This window comes from Pristiophorus japonicus, unplaced genomic scaffold (genome assembly GCF_044704955.1).
Source record: "Pristiophorus japonicus isolate sPriJap1 unplaced genomic scaffold, sPriJap1.hap1 HAP1_SCAFFOLD_773, whole genome shotgun sequence".
NCBI lineage: Eukaryota > Metazoa > Chordata > Chondrichthyes > Pristiophoridae > Pristiophorus > Pristiophorus japonicus.
In genome coordinates this window covers 62,252-84,218 of record NW_027254690.1, presented here as the reverse complement: position 1 = coordinate 84,218, position 21,967 = coordinate 62,252, and the positions used below count along the sequence as shown (strand labels likewise).

Sequence of the window (21,967 nt, the reverse complement as noted above, 5' to 3'; positions counted from 1 at the left end):
ACGTAGGGAACACGGCGGCCAATTTGCGCACAGCAAGCTCCCACACACAGCAATATGATAATGCCCAGATCATCTGTTTTTAGTGATGTTGATTGAGGGATAAATATTGGCCCCAGGACACCGGGGAGAACTCCCCTGCTCTTCTTTGAAATAGTACCATGGGATCTTTTACATTCACCTGAGAGGGCAGACGGGGCCTCGGTTTGACGTCTCATCCCTCAGTACTGAAAGAAAGAGAGAAAGACTTGCATTTATATAGCGCCTTTCACGACCACTGGACATCTCAAAGCACTTTGCAGACAATGAAGTACTTTTGGAGTGTGGTCGCTGTTGTAATGTGGTAAATGCGGCAGAAAATTTGCAAACAGCAAGCTCCCACAAACCACAACGTGATAATGACCAGATAATCTGTTGTTGTTATGTAGATTGAGGGATAAATATTGGCAAAGACACCGGGGATAACTCCCCTGCTCTTCTTTGAATAGTGCCATGGGATCTTTTACATGCACCTGAGAGAGCAGATGGGGCCTCAGTTTAACATCTCATCCAAAAGACGGCATCTCCGACAGTGCAACACTCCCTCAGTACTAACCCTCTGACAGGCTCGAGGGGCCTACTCCTGCTCCTAATTCGTATGTTCTTATGTGTGAGCTGTGAGGAGGATGCTAAGAGGCTGCAGGGTGACTTGAACAGGTTAGGTGAGTGGGCAAATGCATGGTAGATGCAGTATAATGTGGATAAATGTGAGGTTATCCACTTTGGTGGCAAAAAAAACGAAGGCAGAATATTATCTGAATGGTGACAGATTAGGAAAAGGGGAGGTGCAACGAGACCTGGGTGTCATGGTACATCAGTCATTGAAAGTTGGCATGCAGGTACAGCAGGCGGTGAAGTTCCTATGGAGTGGAGGGTAGCCAATGTAACCCCACTTTTTAAAAAAGGAGGGAGAGAGAAAACAGGGAATTATAGACCGGTCAGCCTGACATCGGTAGTGGGTAAAATGATGGAATCAATTATTAAGGATGTCATATCAGCGCATTTGGAAAGAGGTGACATGATAGGTCCAAGTCAGCATGGATTTGTGAAAGGGAAATCATGCTTGACAAATCTTCTGGAATTTTTTGAGGATGTTTCCAGTAGAGTGGACAAGGGAGAACCAGTTGATGTGGTGTATTTGGACTTTCAGAAGGCTTTCGACAAGGTCCCACACAAGAGATTAATGTGCAAAGTTAAAGCACATGGGATTGGGGGTAATGTGCTGACGTGGATTGAGAACTGGTTGGCAGACAGGAAGCAAAGAGTAGGAGTAAATGGGTACTTTTCAGAATGGCAGGCAGTGGCTAGTGGGGTACCGCAAGGTTCTGTGCTAGGACCCCAGCTGTTTACATTGTACATTAATGATTTAGACGAGGGGATTAAATGTAGTATCTCCAAATTTGCGGATGACACTAAGTTGGGTGGCAGTGTGAGCTGCGAGGAGGATGCTATGAGGCTGCAGAGTGACTTGGATAGTTTGGTGAGTAGGCAAATGCATGGCAGATGAAGTATAATGTGGATAAATGTGAGGTTATCCACTTTGGTGGTAAAAACAGAGAGACAGACTATTATCTGAATGGTGACAGATTAGGAAAAGGGGAGGTGCAACGAGACCTGGGTGTCATGGTACATCAGTCATTGAAGGTTGGCATGCAGGTACAGCAGGCGGTTAAGAAAGCAAATGACATGTTGGCCTTCATAGCGAGGGGATTTGAGTACAGGGACAGGGAGGTGTTACTACAGTTGTACAGGGCCTTGGTGAGGCCACACCTGGAGTATTGTGTACAGTTTTGGTCTCCTAACTTGAGGAAGGACATTCTTGCTATTGAGGGAGTGCAGCGAAGGTTCACCAGACTGATTCCCGGGATGGCGGGACTGACATATCAAGAAAGACTGGATCAACTGGGCTTGTATTCACTGGAGTTCAGAAGAATGAGAGGGGACCTCATAGAAACGTTTAAAATTCAGACGGGTTTAGACAGGTTAGATGCAGGAAGAATGTTCTCAATGTTGGCGAAGTCCAGAACCAGGGGTCATAGTCTAAGGATAAGAGCCATTTAGGACTGAGATGAGGAGAAACTTCTTCACCCAGAGAGTGGTGAACCTGTGGAATTCTCTACCACAGAAAGTTGTTGAGGCCAATTCACTAAATATATTCAAAAAGGAGTTAGATATAGTCCTTACTACTAGGGGGATCAAGGGGTATGGCGAGAAAGCAGGAATGGGGTACTGAGGTTGCATGTTCAGCCATGAACTCATTGAATGGCGGTGCAGGCTCGAAGGGCCGAATGGCCTACTCCTGCACCTATTTTCTATGTTTCTATGTTTGTGATACTTAAATGATCATTATACCCTGAAATTTTAATAAACATTTAAGAGATTTAAAAAATCTCCTCCCTACATTCCTCTTCACCTGCTCTTCACTTCTCCTCTTATATAGTCTCCCTTTTTCTTGCTTCACACCCTTGCCTTCTCAATCCCCTCTTTTCCTCATCTGTTCCCATTTACCCCATCCTCTCACACTAATCCATTCCCGTTCCTTCCTTTCCTTTTCCTTCTCCCTCTCTTCTCCGTTTCTATTCCGAAATGAGCTTCCGACCACAAGTTATCTCCATCACCATGACTACCTCCTTCCACCTCTGTAACATCGCCCGACACATCCCCTGCCTCAGCTCATCTGCTGCTGAAACCCGCATCCATACCTTTGTTTCATTAGAACATAAGAAATAGGAGCAGGAGTAGGCGATTTGGCCCCTCGAGCCTATTCCACTATTCAATAAGATCATGGCTGATCTGATCCTGGCCTCAAATCCACTTCCCTTCCCGTTACCCATAACCCTTGACTCCCCTATCGTTCAAAAATCTGTCATAGCCACCTTAAATATATTCAATGACCCAGCCTCCACAGCTCTCTATGGCAGAGAATTCCAAAGATTCACGACCCTCTGAGAGAAGAACTTCCTCCTCATTTCCGTTTTACATGGACGACACCTTATTCTGAAACTATGCCCCCTAGTTCTAGGTTCCCCCACAAACATCCTCTCTGCATCTACCCTGTCAAACCCCCTCAGAATCTTATAAGTTTCAATAAGATCACCTCTCATTCTTCTAAACTCCAATGAATATAGGCCCAACCTGCTCAACCTTTCTTCATAAGATAACCTTCATCTCAGGAATCAACCTCGTGAATTTTCTCTGAACTGCCTCCAATGCAAGTATTTCCCTCCTTAAATAAGGAGACCAAAACTGTACGCAGTACTTCAGGTATGATCTCACTAATGCCCTGTACAGTTGTAGCAAGACTTCCCTCCTTTTATACTCTATCTCCCTTGCAATAAAGGCCAACATTCCATTTGCCTTCCTGATTACTTGCTGTACCTGCATACTCAGTTATTGTGTTTCATGTACAAGGACCTCCAGATCCCTTTGTACCGCAGCATTTTGTAATCTCTCCCTATTTAAATAATGATCTTTTTTATTTTTCCTACCAAAGTGGATAACCTCACATTTTCCCACATTATATTCCATCTGCCAAATGTTTGCCCAATCACTTAGTCTGCAGATTCTTTGCGACCTCCTCACAATTTGCTTTCCCACCTATCTTTGTGTCATCAGCAAATTTGGCTACATTACACTCGGTCCCTACATCCAAGTTATTAATATAGATTGTAAATAGTTGAGGCCCCAGCACTGATCCCTGCGGCACCCCACTAGTTACAGTTTACCAACCTGAAAATGATTCATTTATCCCGACTCTCTGTTTTCTGTTAGTTAGCCAATCCTCTATCCTTGCTAATATATTACCCCCAACCCTGTGAGCTCTTATCTTGCGCAGTAACCTTTTATGTGACACCTTATCAAATATCTTCTGGAAATCCAAATAAACCACATCCACTGGTTCCCCTTTATCCACCCTGCCCGTTACATCCTCAAAGAACTCCAGCAAGTTTGTCAAACATGATTTCACTTTCATAAAACCTCTATACTTGACTATTCCCGGGCTCTCTTGGCCAGCCTCTCATCTTCCACCTTCCATAAACTGAAGCTTATCCAAAATTCTGTTCACATCATCATCATATCATCACCCCTGCACTCACTTACCTACATTGGCTCCTGGATAAGCAACACCACGATTTTTAAATTCTCATCCTTGTTTTCAAATCCCTCCATGGCCTCTTAGTACAGTGCCAGGAGTGGAAACCTGATGGGAGGGATCCAAACATGGCGTTCCGGAAAAGGTGGGCACAGATGTGGGAAGTGACAGCATGTTAAGAACTTTGGAGAGGAACGGGAGGCTAGAGATGGGGTGATAGTTGCAAGGATGGAGGGGTCGAGAGCTGTTTTTTTGAGGAGTTGGGGGGTTGATGGCAGATTTGAAGGGGAGGAGGATAATAGCTGAGAAGAGAGAACCGTTTACAATATCAGCTAACCAGAGGACCAGGAAGGAAAGTTGGGTGGTCAGCAGTTTGGTGAGAATAGGATCGAGGGAGCAGGAAGTGGGTCTTTTAGACAAGATGAACTCAGAGAGCACAGGAGGGGTGATAGGAGATGAACTTGAGAAAGATGCGAGTTCAGGGCTAGGGAAACATAGAAACATAAAAACATAGAAAATAGGTGCAGGAGTAGGCCATTCGGCCCTTGGACCCTGCACCACTATTCAATATGATCATGGCTGATCATGCAAATTCAGTACTCCATTCCTGCTTTCTCTCCATACCCCTTGATCCCTTTAGCTGTAAGGATCACACCTAACTCCCTTTTGAATATATCTAACAAACTGGCCTCAACAACTTTATGTGGTAGAGAATTCCACAGGTTCACAATTCTCTAAGTGAAGAAGCTTCTCCTCAGCTTCGTTCTAAATGGCTTACTCCTGATCCTTAGAAAGTGTCAACTTTAGAGGAGGTTTGACACACTGGGCTAGGTGAAGGGAGAGAAGCAGCAGAGGCAGCTGAACGGATGGTCTCAATCTTAGTGACAAAGAAGTCCATGAGCTCCTCGCACTTATTGTTGGAGGTGAGGGTGGAGGAGACAGGGGAGAAGCGTTTAAGAAGACAGTTTGTGGTGAAGAAAAGGAGTTTAGGGTTATCTTTACATTCCAGGAGGATTCTGGAATAGTGAGCAGTTTTGGCAAGAGCAGGACACGATAATGCTTTGTGTGGTCCAGCCAGATCTAGTGATGAATAGTTAAACCAGTTGTCCGGCATAGGCATTCAAGTCTGCTTCTCTTGGACTTAAGGGAGTGAAGAGGAGGACCATACCAGTGGGAATGGCCAAGGTGAGAGAAAGTAATGGATGTAATGGGGACAAGGACATCAAAGTTGGAGGTGAAGAGATCGGTAGCTGCAGGAATGTTGTGATGAATGGAGGGCCAAAGTCTAGACAGTTGGGATTTCGCAAGTGAATTTGGAGAGAGCTTCCCTCCCCTTGGTACATATAGGGCTCTAAAGAAGAAAGACTTGCATTTATAAAGTCACACTTTAACGGTTATGTATGTAAACATTTTATGTGTAAGACTTGTCACCAACTGATGGAGGCCCAAGGGTCACCTGCACACCTCGTGCAAGGGAGTATAAAAGGTTGTCTGCCATGCTGCTTAGGCACTCTGGAGTTGTATTGAAGAGACTAAGGTCACATCAGTTTGAGCTCACAGTACTCAGTCTTGTGGAGTTCTTCCACACTTAACAATTGGCGACGAGTAACAGATTATGAACTTTCACGCGGTCATGGCTGCCGTTGGTATTTTAGAGAGACTTGTAGAGGGTGATGATTGGGAAGCCTTCATTGAACGTCTCGACCAGTACTTCGTGGCCAACGAGCTGGATGGGGACGATAAAGCTATCAAGCGATCAAGCGCAGGGCGTGTGTGGGTCCACAATATATGGCCTCATCAAGAATCTGCTAGCACCGGAGAAACCAGTGGAGAAGACATATACAGAGTTGTGTATGTTGGTTCGGAACCATCTCAAGCCGAAGGAGAGCGTCTTAATGGCCAGGTATCGCTTCTACACACACCACCGCTCCGAGGGCCAGGACCTGGCGAGTTATGTCGCCGACCTGAGACGCCTTGCGGGAACTTGCGGAGTTGCTGGATTTTTGGGGGAAATGCTGCGGGACTTTTTTGTGCTTGGCATCGGCCACCGAGGTCATTCTTCGCAAGCTACTGTCCACCGAATCTCTAGACCTGAGCAAGGCCATCACGATAGCCCAGGCATTCATATCCATGAGCGATAATACCAGACAGATATCTTCCCAGCATCAAAGCTCACCGGCAAGTACTGTGCATAAAATAACGTCACTCGCAGGCAGAACTGCAGCCTCAAAATCTAGGATGACTCAGAGTCCGCCATCAGGCGAGAATGCAAATCCATCAGCACCATGTTGGTGCTGCGGAGGTGATCATTGAGCCCATCAATCTCGATTGAAGCACTACGTGTGCAAAGGCAGTCGGAGAGGCGGGAGTCCGGGGCAGCATCGGAGGCCTATAAAAAGGCCCAGCGGGGGATCGAGGAGGCAGTCGGAGAGGCGGGAGTCCGGGGTAGCGTCAGAAGCCAGCTGGTGCAGCTGCAGGGGCAGAAGGTATACAAAGAAGTAGAAAGAAATCGAAAGGTGACGTCACAGCCAAGGAGGTAAGTGATTGGCTGGTGATTGGTGAGTAGTTTTACTTTTTCTTTTTCTTTATCAGTAGGTAACCTTTAGCATTGTTGTTGCCCAATTAAGTTAATCTAAGGGTTAAGTCATGGCAGGAGAGCTTGGACATGTGTCATGCTGCTCCTGTGCTATGTGGGAAGTCAGGGACGCTTCCAGTGTCCCTGACGACTACATGGGCGGGAAGTGTATCCGCCTGCAGCTCCTGACGGACCGCATTGCGGCACTGGAGCTGCGGGTGGATTCACTCTGGAGCATGCGCGATGCTGAGGATGTCGTGAATAGCACGTTTAATGAGTTGGTCTTACCGCAGGTAAAGACAGATAGTGAATGGATGACCAACAGGAAGAGCAGTGGAAGGAAGGTAGTGCAGAGGTCCCCTGCGGTCATCCCCTTCCAAAACAGATACACCGCTTTGAGTATTGTTGGGGGGGGATGACTCATCAGGGGAGAGAACAGCAGCAGCCAAGTCCATGGCACCATGGCTGGCTCTGCTGCACAGGAGGGCAGGAAAAAGTGTGGGAGAGCTATAGTGGTAGAAGAGTCTATTGTAAGGGGAATAGATTGACGTTTCTGCGGCCGCAATCGAGCCTCCAGGATGGTATGTTGCCTCCCTGGTGCAAGGGTTAAGGATGTCTCGGAGCAGTTGCAGGACATTTTGAAGGGGTGGGTGAACAGCCAGTTGTCGTGGTGCATATAGGTACCAACGATATAGGTAAAAAACGGGATGAGGTCCTACAAGCTGAATTTAGGGAGCTAGGAGTTAAATTAAAAAGTAGGACCTCAAAGGTAGTAATCTTAGGATTGCTACCAGTGCCACGTGCTAGTCAGAGTAGGAATCGCAGGATAGCTCAGATGAATACATGGCTTGAGGAGTGGTGCAGAAGGCAGGGATTCAAATTCCTGGAACATTGGAACCGGTTCTGGGGGAGGTGGGATCAGTACAAACTGGACGATCTGCACCTGGGCAGGACCGGAACCAATGTCCTCGGGGGAATGTTTGCTAGTGCTGTCGGGGAGGGGTTAAACTAATATGGCAGGGGGATGGGAACCTATGCAGGGAGAGAGAGGGAAGTCATCATCATAGGCAGTCCCTCGGGATCGAGGAAGACTTGCTTCCACTCTTAGCATGAGTTCTTAGGTGGCTGTACAGTCCAATACGAGAATCACAGTTTCTGTCACAGGTGGAACAGATAGTCCTTGAGGGAAAGGGTGGGCAGGGAGCTTGGTTTGCTGCACGCTCCTTCCGCTGCCTGCGCTTGATTTCTGCATGCTCTCAGCGACGATACTCGAGGAGCTCAACGACCTCCTAAATGCACTTCCTCCACTTAGGGCGGTCTATGGCCAAGGACTCCCAGTTGTCAGTGGGGATGTCGCACTTTATCAGGGAGGCTTTGAGGGTGTCCTTGTAATGTTTCCTTTGCCCGCCTTTGGCTCGTTTGCAGTGGACGAGTTCCGAGTAGAGCGCTTGCTTTGGAAGTCTCGTGTCTGCCATGCGAACTATGTGGCCTGCCCAGCAGAACTGATCAAGTATGGTCAGTGCTTCAATGCTGGAGATGTTGGCCTGGAAGAGGACGCTAATGTTTGTGCGTCTGTCCTCCCAGGGGATTTTCAGGATCTTGCGGAGACATCACTGGTGGTATTTCTCCAGCGACTTCAGGTGTCTACTGTACATGGTCCACGTCTCTGAGCCATACAGGAGGGCGGGTATTACTACGGCCCTGTAGACCATGAGCTTGGTGACAGTTTTGAGGGACTGATCTTCAAATACTCTTTTCCTCCAGCGGCTGAAGGCTGCACTGGCGCGCTGGAGGCGGTGTTGGATCTCATCATCAATGCCTGCTCGTTGATAGGAGGCTCCCGAGAGAGGGGAAGTGGTCCACGTTGTCTAGGGCTACGCCGTGGATCTTGATGTTTGGGGGGCAATGCTGTGCAGCGAGGACAGGCTGGTGTAGGACCTTTGTCTTACTAATGTTTAGCGTACGGCCTATGCTTTCATACGCCTCGGTAAATACATCGACTATGTCCTGGAGTTCAGCCTTTGTGTGTGCACAGACGCAGGCATCGTCCGCGTACTGTAGCTCGACGACAAAGGTTGGAGTGGTCTTGGACCTGGCCTGGAGACGGCGAAGGTTGAACAGCTTCCCACTGGTTCTGTAGTTTAGCTCCACTCTAGCGGGAAGCTTATCAACTGTGAGGTGGAGCATGGCAGCGAGGAAGATTGAGAAGAGTGTTGGGGCAATTACGCAGCCCTGCTTGACCCCAGTCCGGACATGAATTGGGTCTGTGATGGATCTGATGGTAAGGATCACAGTTGCATGTCATCGTGGAGCAGGCGGAGTATGGTGACGTACTTTTGGGGGCATCTGAAACGGAGGAGGACGCTCCATAGACCCTTGCAGTTGACAGTGTCAAAGGCTTTTATAAGGTCGAAGAAGGCCATGAATAAGGAATGGCGCTGTTCCCTGCATTTTTCCTGCAGCTATCGCGCTGCAAAAATCATGTCCGTTGTACCCCGCAGGGGAAGAAATCCACACTGCGACTCTGGGAGGAGCTCCTTGGTCACGGGGAGAAGACGATTGAGGAGGACTCTAGCGACGACTTTCCCAGTGGTTGATAGCAGGGAGATTCCTCTGTAGTTGCCGCAGTCGGACTTGTCTCCTTTTCTAAAGATGGTCACAATCACTGCATCTAAGATCTCCCATCAAGCTCTCCTCCCTCCAGATGAGAGAGATGAGGTTGTGTATTCGCGCCAGTAGTGGAAGTAGAATGGGGGCAGAAGCAAAAGATAGAAAGAAGAAAAGTAAAAGTGAAGGGCAGAGAAACCCAAGGCAAAAATCAAAAAGTGCCACATTGCAGCAAAATTCTAAAAGGGGCAAAGTGTGTTAAAAAGACAAGCCTGAAAGCTCTGTGCCTCACTGCAAGGAGTATTCATAATAAGGTGGACGAATTAACTGCACAGGCAGCAATTAATGAATATAATATAATTGGCATCACAGAGACATGGCTCCAGGGTGACCAAGGCTGGGAACTCAACATGCAGGGGTATTCAACATTCAGGAAGGATAGACAGAAAGGAAAAGGAGGTGGAGTAGCATTGCTGGTTAAAGAGGAAATGAACGCAATAGTAAGGAAGGACATTAGCTTGGATGATGTGGAATCGGTATGGGTGGAGCTGCGGAACACCAAAGGACAGAAAACACTAGTGGGAGTTGTGTACAGACCACCAAATAGTAGTAGTGAGGTGGGGTACAGCATCAAACAAGAAATTAGGGATGCATGCAATAAAGGTACAGCAGTCATCATGGGCAACATTAATCTACATATAGATTGGGCTAACCAAACAGGTAGCAATACGGTGAAGGAGGATTTCCTGGAGTGTATCAGGGATGATTTTCTAGACCAATATGTCGAGGAACCAACTAGAGGGCTGGCCATCCTAGACTGGGTAAGGTGTAATGAGAAAGGAATAATTAGCAATCTTGTTGTGCGAGGCCCCTTGGGGAAGAGTGACCATAACATGGTAGAATTCTTTATTAAGATGGAGAGTGACACAGTTAATTCAGAGACTAGGGTCCTGAACTTGAGGAAAAGTAACTTCGATGGTATGAGACGTGAATTGGCTAGAATAGACTGGCAAATGATACTTAAAGGGTTGACGGTGGATAGGCAATGGCAAACATTTAAAGATCACGTGGATGAACTTCAACAATTCTACATCCCTATCTGGAGTAAAAATAAAACGGAGAAGGTGGCTCAACCATGGCTAACAAGAGAAATTAAGGATAGTGTTAAATCCAAGGAAGGGGCATATAAATTGTCCAGAAAAAGCAGCAAATCTGAGGACTGGGAGAAATTTAGAATTCAGCAGAGGAGGACAAATGGTTTAATTAGGAGGGGGAAAATAGAGTATGAGAGGAAACTTGCCGGGAACATAAAAACTGACTGCAAAAACTTCTATAGATACGTGAAGAGGAAAAGATTAGTGAAGACAAATGTAGGTCCCTTGCAGTCAGATTCAGCTGAATTTTTAATGGGGAACAAAGAAATGGCAGACCAGTTGAACAAATACTTTGGTTCTGTCTTCTCGAAGCAAGACACAAATAACCTTCCGGAAGTACTAGGGGACCGGGGGTCTAGTGAGAAGGAGGAACTGAAGGATATCCTTATTAAGCAGGAAATTGTGTTCGGGAAATTGATGGGATTGAAGGCTGATAAATCCCTGGGGCCTGATAGTCTGCATCCCAGAGTGTTTAAGGAAGTGGCCCTAGAAATAGTGGATGCATTGGGGATCATTTTCCAACAGTCTATCGACTCTGGATCAGTTCCTATGGACTGGAGGGTAGCTAATGTAACACCACTTTTTAAAAAAGGAGGGAAAGAGAAAACGGGTAATTACAGACCGGTTAGCCTGACATTGGTAGTAGGAAAATGTTGGAATCAATTATTAAAGATGAAATAACAGCGCATTTGGAAAGTAGTGACAGGATCGGTCCAAGTCAACATGGATTTATGAAAGGGAAATCATGCTTGACAAATCTTCTAGAATTTTTTGAGGATGTAACTAGTAGAGTGGACAAGGGAGAACCAGTGGATGTGGTGTATTTGGACTTTCAAAAGGCTTTTGACAAGGTCCCACACAAGGGATTGGTGTGCAAATTTAAGCACATGGTATTGGGGGTAATGTACTGACTCGTTGATAGAGAACTCGTTGGCAGACAGGAAGCAGAGAGTCGGGATAAACGGCAGGCAGTGACTAGTGGGGTGCCGCAGGGCTCAGTGCTGGGACCCCAGCTATTTGCAATATACATTAATGATTTGGATGAGGGAATTGAGTGTAATATCTCCAAGTTTGCAGATGACTCTAAACTGGGTGGCAGTGTGAGCTGTGAGGAGGACGCTAAGAGGCTGCAGGGGGACTTGGACAGCTTAGGAGAGTGGGCAAATGCAGGGCAGATGCAATATAATGTGGATAAATGTGAGGTTATCCACTTTGGGAGCAAAAACACAAAGGCAGATTATTATCTGAATGACGGCAGATTAGGAAAAGGGGAAGTGCAACGAGATCTGGGTGTCATGGTATATCAGTCATTGAAAGTTGGCATGCAGGTTGATAGAGAATTCAAACAGGCTGCATTTAGACAGGCTGTGAAAAAACACAGGCCACATTGCATTAAGTCATCAATCAACTTGACATTTTCGGACCTTGGGTAGCGAGCCAATTAAAACGTTAAAAGACTTTCAATTGAGCCAATAAGGTCAAAGAAGGCGAGTTCTTTTCTGTAAATTGATCCAGGTATAAATACAGCCATTTTGACCATGTGGTTTCAGGAAGACAAAGAAACTGGCAATCAGCCAGCAACTTGTTACTCTCTGCCAAGATTAAAAAGTTAAAACTACCATCGGAGTTCGTATTTCATTGGAAATTAAGAGATCTAACACAGGTACAGCAGGCGGTGAAGAAGGCAAATGGTATGTTGGCCTTCATAGCTAGGGGGTTTGAGTATAGGAGCAGGGAGGTCTTACTGCAGTTGTACAGGGCCTTGGTGAGGCCTCATCTGGAATATTGTGTTCAGTTTTGGTCTCCTAATCTGAGGAAGGACATTCTTGCTATTGAGGGAGTGCAGCGAAGGTTCACCAGACTGATTCCATAAATGGCTGGACTGACATATGAGGAGAGACTGGATCGACTGAGACTTCATTCACTGGAGTTTAGAAGGATGAGTGGTGTTGTGTATGGAGAAAGAGTCAGACTGAACACTGTGAGCTCAAAGTAACGTGTGACCTTAGTCTTTTATTGCAGGTCTCCAGAGTGCCTCTCCAGCCTGTGAAGCCTCATTAAATACCTGTGCTCTCAAGGGATTATGGGATCACTTGGGACTCCAGGGGATGAGCCCTCTGGTGGCTGTACAGAGTAAATACAAGCCCACATATATAACAACACTCCCCCTCCAAAGTCAATAGTGTAAATATTTACAATGTGCCCTGGTTTATCATCTCAGTGTGAAAGCTGATGTTGTTGAGTCATTTGTTGGGCCCTCACTGGGCTGCTGTGCAGCTGGCCTTGCTGGGCTGCCTGGTGTGTTCGGCCCTGCAGGGCTGCTGTGGATGATGGGTTCTGCTTCGTGGTCAACCGTGGTGCCGGTTGCCACTGGTATGTATGCTGGAGGATCAAAAAAGGTAGGGTCCAAGGTGGGTTGCTCAGGATAGTCCGTGAATCTGAGTTTGATTTGGTCCAAGTGTTTCTGGTGAATGAGGCCATTTGAAAGTTTGACCCGAAACACCCTGCTTCCCTCTTTGGCCAAGACAGTGCCGGGAAGCCACTTGGGACCTTGTCCATAATTTAAAACAAATACAGGATCATTGATTTCAATCTCGCTTAACACATTGCGCTATCATGGTGTGCACTTTGTTGAAGCCGCCTGCTCTCTACCTGTTCATGTAGATTAGGGTGAACAAACGAGAGCCTTGTCTTAAGTGCTCTTTTCATGAGCAGTTCAGCAGGTGGGATCCCAGTGGGGTCTCGTGCGGTAGCTAAGCAGGACTCGGGATAGGCGAGCCTGCAGTGAGCCTTCAGTTATCCTCGTCAAGCCTTGCTTGATGGTTTGCACTGCTCTCTCTGCCTGACCATTGGACGCTGGTTTAAATGGGGCAGATGTGACATGTTTGATCCCGTTACGGGTCATGAATTCTTTGAACTCAGCACTGGTTAAACATGACCCGTTGTCGTTCACCAGGACATCGGGTAAGCCGTGTGTGGCAAACATGGCCCGCAGGCTTTCAGTAGTGGCAGCATACGCGCTAGCCGACATTTTCTCACATTCAATCCACTTGGAGTACGCGTCTACAACCACAAGGAACATCTTACCCAAGAAAGGGCCTGCATAGTCGACGTGTACCCTAGATCACGGTTTGGAGGGCCAAGACCATAAACTTAGCGGCGCATCCCTGGGGTACATTGCTTAACTGCGAGCATGTATTACATCTGTGAACGCAGGACTCTAATTCCGCATCGGGCCACCACACGTGGGATCTGGCTATCGCTTTCATCATTACGATGCCTGGATGGGTACCTTGGCGGTCATTGATGAAGGTGTCTCTGCCCTTCTTGGGGACCACTACTCGATTGCCCCACGGAAGGCAATCTGCCTGTATAGACATTTCATCTTTGCACCGCTGGAACGGCTTTATCTCTTCCTGCATTTCCACTGGGACACTGGACCAGCTCCCGTGAAGCACACAGCTTTTGACTAGAGATAATAAGGGGTCCTGGCTTGTCCAGGTTTTGATCTGCCGGCTGATTGCTCACTCTCAAATGCTTCCATAACCATGGCTAGATCTGCGGGCTGCGCCATTTCCACCCCCATAGTGGGCAATGGCAGCCTACTGAGAGCAACAGAACTGTTTTCTGTGCCTGGCCTGTGGCGGATGGCATAGTTGTAGGCGGACAACATGAGCGCCCATCTCTGGATGCGGGCCGATGCGTTGGTATTTATCCCTTTACTCTCGGAAAACAGGGATAATGGCTTATGGTTAGTTTCCAATTTGAATTTTAGCCTAAACAGGTATTGATGCATTTTCTTTACTCCATAGATACACGTTAACGCTTCTTTTTCAATCATGCTGTAGGCTCTCTCAGCCTTAGACAGACTCCTGGATGCATAAGCAACCGGTTGCAGTTTCCCGAAATCATTAGCTTGTTGCAATACACACCCGATGCCATATGACGACACATCACATGCTAGTACCAAACACTTACATGGATCATACAACACAAGCAATTTGTTTGAGCATAACAATTTTCTCGCTTTTACAAAGGCATTTTCTTGGCTTGTGCCCCAAACCCATTCACCCCCTTTTCATAGTAAGACGTGTAGTGGTTCTAGCAGTGTGCTGAGATCCGGTAAGAAGTTACCAAAGTAGTTCAAGAGTCCCAGAAATGAACGCAGCTCCGTCACGTTCTGTGGCCTCGGTACGTTCTCGGTTGCCTCCGTCTTCGCGTTGGTGGGCCTAATGCCGTCTGCCGCAATCCTCCTTCCCAAGAACTCCACTTCAGGCACCAGGAAAACGCATTTTGAGCATTTTAACCTGAGCCCCACGCAGTTGAGTCGACTAAGAACCTCCTCCAGGTTGGGCAGGTGCTCGACTGTGTTCTGACCTGTGACCAAGATGTCGTCCTGGAAGACCATGGTGTGCGGGACTGACTTCAGTAAACTTTCCATGTTTCTCTGGAATATCGCCGCTGAAGACCAGATTCCAAACGGGCATCTGTTATAAACAAAAAGACCTTTGTGCGTGTTGATGCAGGTGAGTGCTTTGATGATTCCTCCAGTTTGATGCGTCATGTAGGCTGAAGTCAGATCCAGCTTCGTGAACATCTTTCCTCCTGCCAGCGTTGCAAGGAGGTCGTCGGCCTTTGGTAGTGGGTATTGGTCCTGCAGAGACAAATGATTGATAGTTACTTTGTAATCACCACAGATTCTGACGGTGACATCTCCCTTGAGGACTGGGACAATAGGACTGGCATACTCGCTGAACTCAATCAGTGAAATGATGCCCTCTCATTGCAGCCGGTCTGGCTCAATCTCTACCTTTTCTCTCATCATGTACAGTACTGCTCTCGCCTTGTGATGGATGGGTCGCGCCCCCGGAATTAGGTGGCTCTGCACTTTTGCTCCTTGGAATTTCCCGATGCCTGGTTCGAACAGTGAAGGAAATTTGTTTAAGACCTGGGCACACAAAGTGTCGTCAGCGGGCGATAGCGCTCGGACGCCATCCCAGTTCCAGCGTATCTTTCCCATTCAGCTCCTGCCGAGCAGCGTGGGATCATCGCCCGGTACCATCCAGAGTGGTAGCTTGTGCACCGTTCCATCGTAGGAGACCTTTACGGTAGCGCTGCCGATTACAGGATTCAGTTCTTTCGTGTAAGTTCTTAGTTTTGTGCGAACTGGAGTTAAGACTGGCCTTGAGGCCTTGTTGCACCACAACCTTTCAAAAGTCTTTTTGCCGATGATGGACTGGCTCACACCCGTGTCCAGCTCTATTGACACCGGGAGTCCATTTAGTTCAACATTCAGCATTATCGGGGGACAATTCGTGGTGAATGTGTGCACCCCATGTACCTCTTCCTCCTCTATCTGAGGCTCTGGTTCGTTATGATCCTCCATGGATCTGTCCTCCTCTGCACCATGGTGGTTTGCAGGTTTAACAGGCTTAGCAGCTCGCCTGCACACTCGTTGGAGGTGTCTCATTGTTCCACAGCCCTTGCAAACGTACTCTTTGAATCCGCATGAAAGGAAACGATGATCACCCCCGCAGCACCAACAAGGTGTTAATGGCCTTGCATTCATCACCCATGATGGTGGACTCTGAGTCATCTGCGGACGTGCAGCTGCAGGTATGTGTGACCTGCCCTGTACGTTACGATTCTAAAACAACATCACTTTGTTCACAGTACTTGGAGCAGCACTTGTGTGCTGAGAGATTTGCTTCATATTGTCACTGATAGCAATGAATGCCTGGGCTATCGCTGTGGCCTTACTCAAGGTTGGCGTTTCTATCGTCAAAAGTTTGCGAAGTATGGTTTTGTGGCCAATGCCAAGTACGAAAAAGTCTCTGAGCATGTGCTCCAAATGTCCTTCAAATTCGCAATGTCCTGCAAGGCATCTTAGCTCAACAACATAACTCGCCACTTCCTGGCCTTCAGATCTTTTGTAGGTGTTGAACCGATACCTTGCCATCAGAACGCTTTCCTTCGGGTTCAAATGCTCTCGGACCAGTGTGCACAAATTGTCGTACGATTTCTCTGTGAGTTTCGCTGGAGTGAGCAGATTCTTCATGAGGCCATAAGTTGGTGCCCCACAGACGATGAGGCAGCGCTCTCTTCCCCATCTAGCTCGTTGACCACGAAGTATTGGTCGAGTTGCTCCACAAAAGTTTCCCAATCATCTCCCTCCGAGGATTTATCCAGGATGCCCACTGTTCTCTGCATCTTGGGGTACGCTATCTGTATCTCGTCGCCAGCTGTTGTGTATGGAGAAAGAATCAGACTGAACACTGTGAGCTCAAAGTAAAGTGTGACCTTCGTCTTTTATTGCAGGTCTCCAGAGTGCCTCTCCAACTTGTGAAGCCTCCTTAAATACCTGTGCTCTCAAGGGATTATGGAATCTCTTGGGACTCCAGGGGATGAGCTCTCTGGTGGCTGTACAGAGTAAACACAAGTCCACATATATAACAAGAGAGGATCTCATACAAACATATAAAATTCTGACGGGACCGGACAGGTTAGATGCAGGAAGAATGTTCCCGATGTTGGGGAAGTCCAGAACCAGGGGATACAGTCTAAGGATAAGTGGTAAGCCATTTAGGACTGAGATGAGGAGAAACTTCTTTACTCAGAGAGTTGTTAACCTGTGGAATTCCCTACCGCAGAGAGTTGTTGATGCCAGTTCATTGGATACATTCAAGAGGGAGTTAGATATGGTCCTTAAAGGGATCAAGGGGTATGGAGAGAAAGCAGGAAAGGAGTACTGAGGTGAATGACCAGCCTTGATCTTATTGAATGGTGGTGCAGGCTCGAAGAGCTGAATGGCTTACTCCTGCACCTATTTTCTATGTTTCTATGTTTCTATGAAACAATGGGGCACCTCCAGCGAATGTGCAAAATCGGCAGAGGATGATCGATCCGGCGCAGATCACGCAGAACAAACAAGAGAGGCAACTCAACCCGAGGAAGAAGTGTATGGGGTACACACCTTCACCACCAAGAGCCCTCCTATCATGCTGAAAGTCAAATTGAACGGTATTCCGGTATCAATGGAGTTGGATACTGGGGCGAGTCAGTCAATTATGAGCCAGAAGGCTTTTGAGAATTTGTGGAGCAACCAGGCACAAAGGCCCAAACTGAGCCCGATTCAAACAAAGCTGCGCACCTACACCAACGAGCTCATACCAGTCATTGGCAATGCGGCAGTTCAGTTATCGTACGATGGAACTGTGTATGATTTATCACTGTGGATTGTACCAGGCGATGGCCCAACGCTATTTGGCAGAAGCTGGCTGGGAAAGATTCGATGGAACTGGGATGACATCAAAGCACTATCTTCAGTGGATGCCTCGTGCACCCAAGTGCTGAGCAAGTTTCCGTTGCTATTTGAACCAGACATCGGCAACTTCACAGGCGCCACGGTGCAGATCCATCTAGTCCCCAATGCAAGGCCTGTTCATCACAAGGCTTGAGCGGTTCTATATATGATGAGGGAGAAAGTCGAGATCGAACTGGACAGACTTCAACGTGAAGGAATCATATCGCCAGTCGAGTTCAACAAGTGAGCCAGTCTGATTGTTCCGGTGTTGAAAAGCGATGGCACGGTCAGAATCTGCGGAGACTACAAGGTAACGATCAACAGAGTCTCATTACAGGACCAGTACCCGCTACCCAAGGCGGATGACCTGTTCGCAACGTGAGCGGGGGGGGCGGTGGCGGGGAGGTCGTTCACCAAGTTGGACCTAACCTCAGCCTACATGACACAGGAGCTGGCTGAATCTTCGAAAAGACTGACGTGCATCAACGCGCACAAAGGACTGTTTATATACCACAGGAGCCCTTTTGGGATTCACTCAGCTGCGGCCATCTTCCAGAGGAACATGGAGAGTCTGCTGAAATCGGTTCCGCACACCGTTCTGTTTCATGACGACATCCTGATCACCGGTCGTGACACCACCGAACATCTGAAGAGGTTCTAAGTCGACTAGACAGAGTGGGACTCAGGCTGAAATGCTCCAAGTGTGTTTTCCTGGCGCCAGAGGTCGAATTTTTGGGGAGAATGATTGCGGCAGACGGCATCAGAGCCAAGGACTGAAAGACAGAGGGCATCAAGAATGCATCCAGACCACAGAATTTGATGGAGCTGCGTTCGTTCCATCCTCAACTATTTTGGTAACTTTCTACCCAGTTAAGCACTTTACTGGAACCGTTGCACATGTTGCTACATAAGAGTGACTGGGTTTGGGGTAAATCTCAAGAGACAGCCTTTGAGAAGGCTAGAAACCTACTTTGTTCTAATAAGTTACTTGTACTGTATGACCCGTGTAGACGATTAGTGCTAGCTTGTGATGCATCTTCGTACGGGGTCGGCTGTGTGTTACAGCAAACCAATGTATCGGGCAAACTTCAACCGGTTGCATACGCGTCTAGAAGTCTGTCTAAGGCTGAAAGAGCCTACACTATGGTCGAGAAAGAGGTGTTAGCATGCGTATATGGGGTTAAGAAAATGCACAAATACGTATTTGGACTTCGGTTTGAGCTTGAAACTGACCACAAGCCGCTCATTTCGCTGTTTTCAGAAAGCAAAGGTATAAACACCAATGCTTCATCCTGCATCCAAAGATGGGCACTAACATTGTCCGCCTATGACTATGTTATCCGCTACAGACCAGGCACGGAGAACTGTGCTGATGTCCTCAGTCGGCTACCATTGCCCACTACCGGGGTGGAAATGGTGCAGCCCGCAGACTTGTTTCTGGTCATGGATACGTTTGAGAGCGAGGGGTCACCCGTCACTGCTCGCCAGATCAGGACCTGGACCAGCCAGGATCCTGTGCTATCACTTGTAAAAAGTTGCGTCATCAATGGGAGATGCAAGATGAAATTAAGCCGTTTTACCGCCGCAAAGATGAAATGTCCATCCAGTCGGATTGTCTCTTATGGGGTAATCGCGTGGTTTTGCCAAAAAAAGGCAGGGAAACATTTATACGCGACCTACACAGTACCCACCCAGGCATAGTCATGATGAAGGCTATAGCCAGGTCGCATGTTTGGTGGCCCGGCATTGACTCGGACTTTGAGTCATGCATACACCAGTGCAACACGTGCTCACAACTGAGCAATACACCAAGGGAGGCTCCATTGAGTCTGTGGCCATGGCCCTCCAAAACGTGGTCTAGGATCCACATAGATTTTGCTGGCCCTTTTCTCGGAAAGATGTTTTTAGTTGTAGTGGATGCTTACTCTAAATGGATTGAATGCGTAATCATATCATCCAGCACTTCCACTGCCACCCATGGCTTGCCCGACATCCATGTCAGTGACAATGGACCGCATTTCACCAGCTCGGAATTCAACGTGTTTATGACCCGCAATGGCATCAAGCATGTCAGGTCTGCCCCGTTTAAGCCCGCATCCAACAGTCAAGCGGAACGGGCAGTCCAAACTATTATGTATGAATAAAGAGTCTGACTGTATACTGTGAGCTCAAGGTAATTGTGAACTTAGTCTTTTATTGCTCTCCAGCCTGTAAGGCCTCCTTAAGTACCTGTGCTCCCAAGGGATTGTGTGATCCCTTGGGAGCACAGGTACCAGACAAGGTATATACAGGTTTACATATATAACACAAACTATCAAGCAGAGTTTGAAACGCGTGACGGAAGGTTCCTTGCAGACCCGCTTATCTCGGGTACTGCTCAGCTACCGGACGCGACCCCACTCGCTCACTGGGGTTCCCCTTGCAGAATTGTTAATGGCAAGAGCACTCAAAACCAGTCTCTCCCCAGCCCACCCGGATCTAAATGATCATGTGGAAACCCGGCGTCACCGGCAAAACATGTACCACGATCGCGCGACTGTATCGCGTGACATTGATGTTAACGGCCCTGTGTTTGTCCTGAATTACGGTCAAGGTCCTAAATGGGTTGCTGGCAATGTCTTGGCCAAGGAGGGGAATAGAGTGTTTATAGTCAAACTATTGAGTGGACAAACGTGCAGAAAGCATTTGGATCAGACCAAACTGCGGTTCACCGACAACCAAGAACAACCTGAAGAGGACATCACCATCGTCGATCCACCAACACACACCAAACCAGCAATCGACCTCGCTGTCAATCAAGAGGATGAACCCACCATTCCCAACAGTCCTGAGAGACCAGCTGCGCCGCAGTGCAGCAATGGTCCGACCAACTCACCCATGCACTCCCTCAGTACCGCACCTCCGACAGTGCTGCACTCCCTCAGTACCGCACCTCCGACAGTGCGGCTCTCCCTCAGTACTGCCCCTGCGACAGTGCTGCACTCCCTCAGTACCGCACCTCCGACAGTGCGGCTCTCCCTCAGTACCGCACCTCCGACAGTGCGGCTCTCCCTCAGTACTGCCCCTCCGACAGTGCGGCTCTCCCTCAGTACTGCCCCTCCGACAGTGCGGCGCTCCCTCAGTACTGCCCCTCCCACAGTGCGGCTCTCCCTCAGTACTGCCCCTCCGACAGTGCGGTGCTCCCTCAGTACTGCCCCTCCGACAGTGCGGTGCTCCCTCAGTACTGCCCCTCCGACAGTGCAGTGCTCCCTCAGCACTGCCCCTCTGACAGTGCGGCGCTCCCTCAGTACTGCCCTTCCGACATTGCGGCGCTCCCTCAGTACCGCCCCTCTGACATTGCGGCACTCCCTCAGTGCTGCACCTCCGACCTTGCGGCACTCCCTCAGTATTGCGCTCCCTCAGTACTTCCCCTGCGACAGTGCGGCACTCCCTCAGTACTTCCCCTCCGACAGTGCGGCACTCCCTCAGTACTTCCCCTCCGACAGTGCGGCACTCCCTCAGTACTGCCCCTCCGACAGTGCGGAGCTCCCTCAGTTCTGCCCCTCCGACAGTGCGGCACTCCCTCAGTACTGCCCCTCCGACAGTGCGGTACTCCCTCAGTACTGCCCCTCCGACAGTGCGGGGCTCCCTCAGTACTGCCCCTCCGACAGTGCGGAGCTCCCTCAGTACTGCCTCTCCGACAGTGCGGCACTCCCTCAGTACTGCCCCTCCGACAGTGCGGCGCTCCCTCAGTACTGCCCCTCCGACAGTGCGGCGCTCCCTCAGTACTGCCCCTCCGACAGTGCGGCGCTCCCTCAGTACTGCCCCTCCGACAGTACGGCGCTCCCTCAGTACTGCCCCTCCGACAGTGCAGCGCTCCCTCAGTACTGCCCCTCCGACAGTGCAGCGCTCCCTCAGTACTGCCCCCGGGGCTTTACTTGTTCTGATTAACAGACACGATCCATAAAGTTTGAACCCCACCTTTGCTGCTGTCTCTCTCGGATGCTGATGAACCCTCTTGGATTTTGTATAAACGATTGAATTTAGCCTTAATTGTGACTTTTAATCCTGCACCGGGCCGCTGTCAATGGTGGTAACTATGGCAACCGCAACGGGGCGGGAGACGCGGACAGTACCGCTCTCGTCTTTCACTCCCGGCGGCAGTGGACTACAACTCCCGCCATGCTCCACGCGGGGATCCCTTTGCTTTACAACAGTTC

At 48.6% G+C, this 21,967-nt stretch overlaps 1 protein-coding gene across 2 annotated transcripts in view; it reads right to left on the bottom strand.

The window, feature by feature from the left end:
- Window positions 1-21,888, bottom strand: part of xrra1 (X-ray radiation resistance associated 1) — a 142,992-nt gene extending 121,104 nt beyond the window's left edge. Inside the window, exons 1-2 of one of the 2 annotated variants that reach the window (XM_070874312.1) lie at window positions 21,729-21,888; window positions 179-224 (exon numbers count right to left, since the gene is read on the bottom strand). In XM_070874312.1, the coding sequence (XP_070730413.1) occupies window positions 179-215 (37 nt within the window). In that variant the 5' untranslated portion in view covers window positions 216-224; window positions 21,729-21,888. The remainder of the gene's footprint in view (window positions 1-178; window positions 225-21,728) is intronic. The other variant, XM_070874313.1, reaches the window with a different exon arrangement.
- Between the last annotated feature and the right edge of the window lie 79 nt (window positions 21,889-21,967).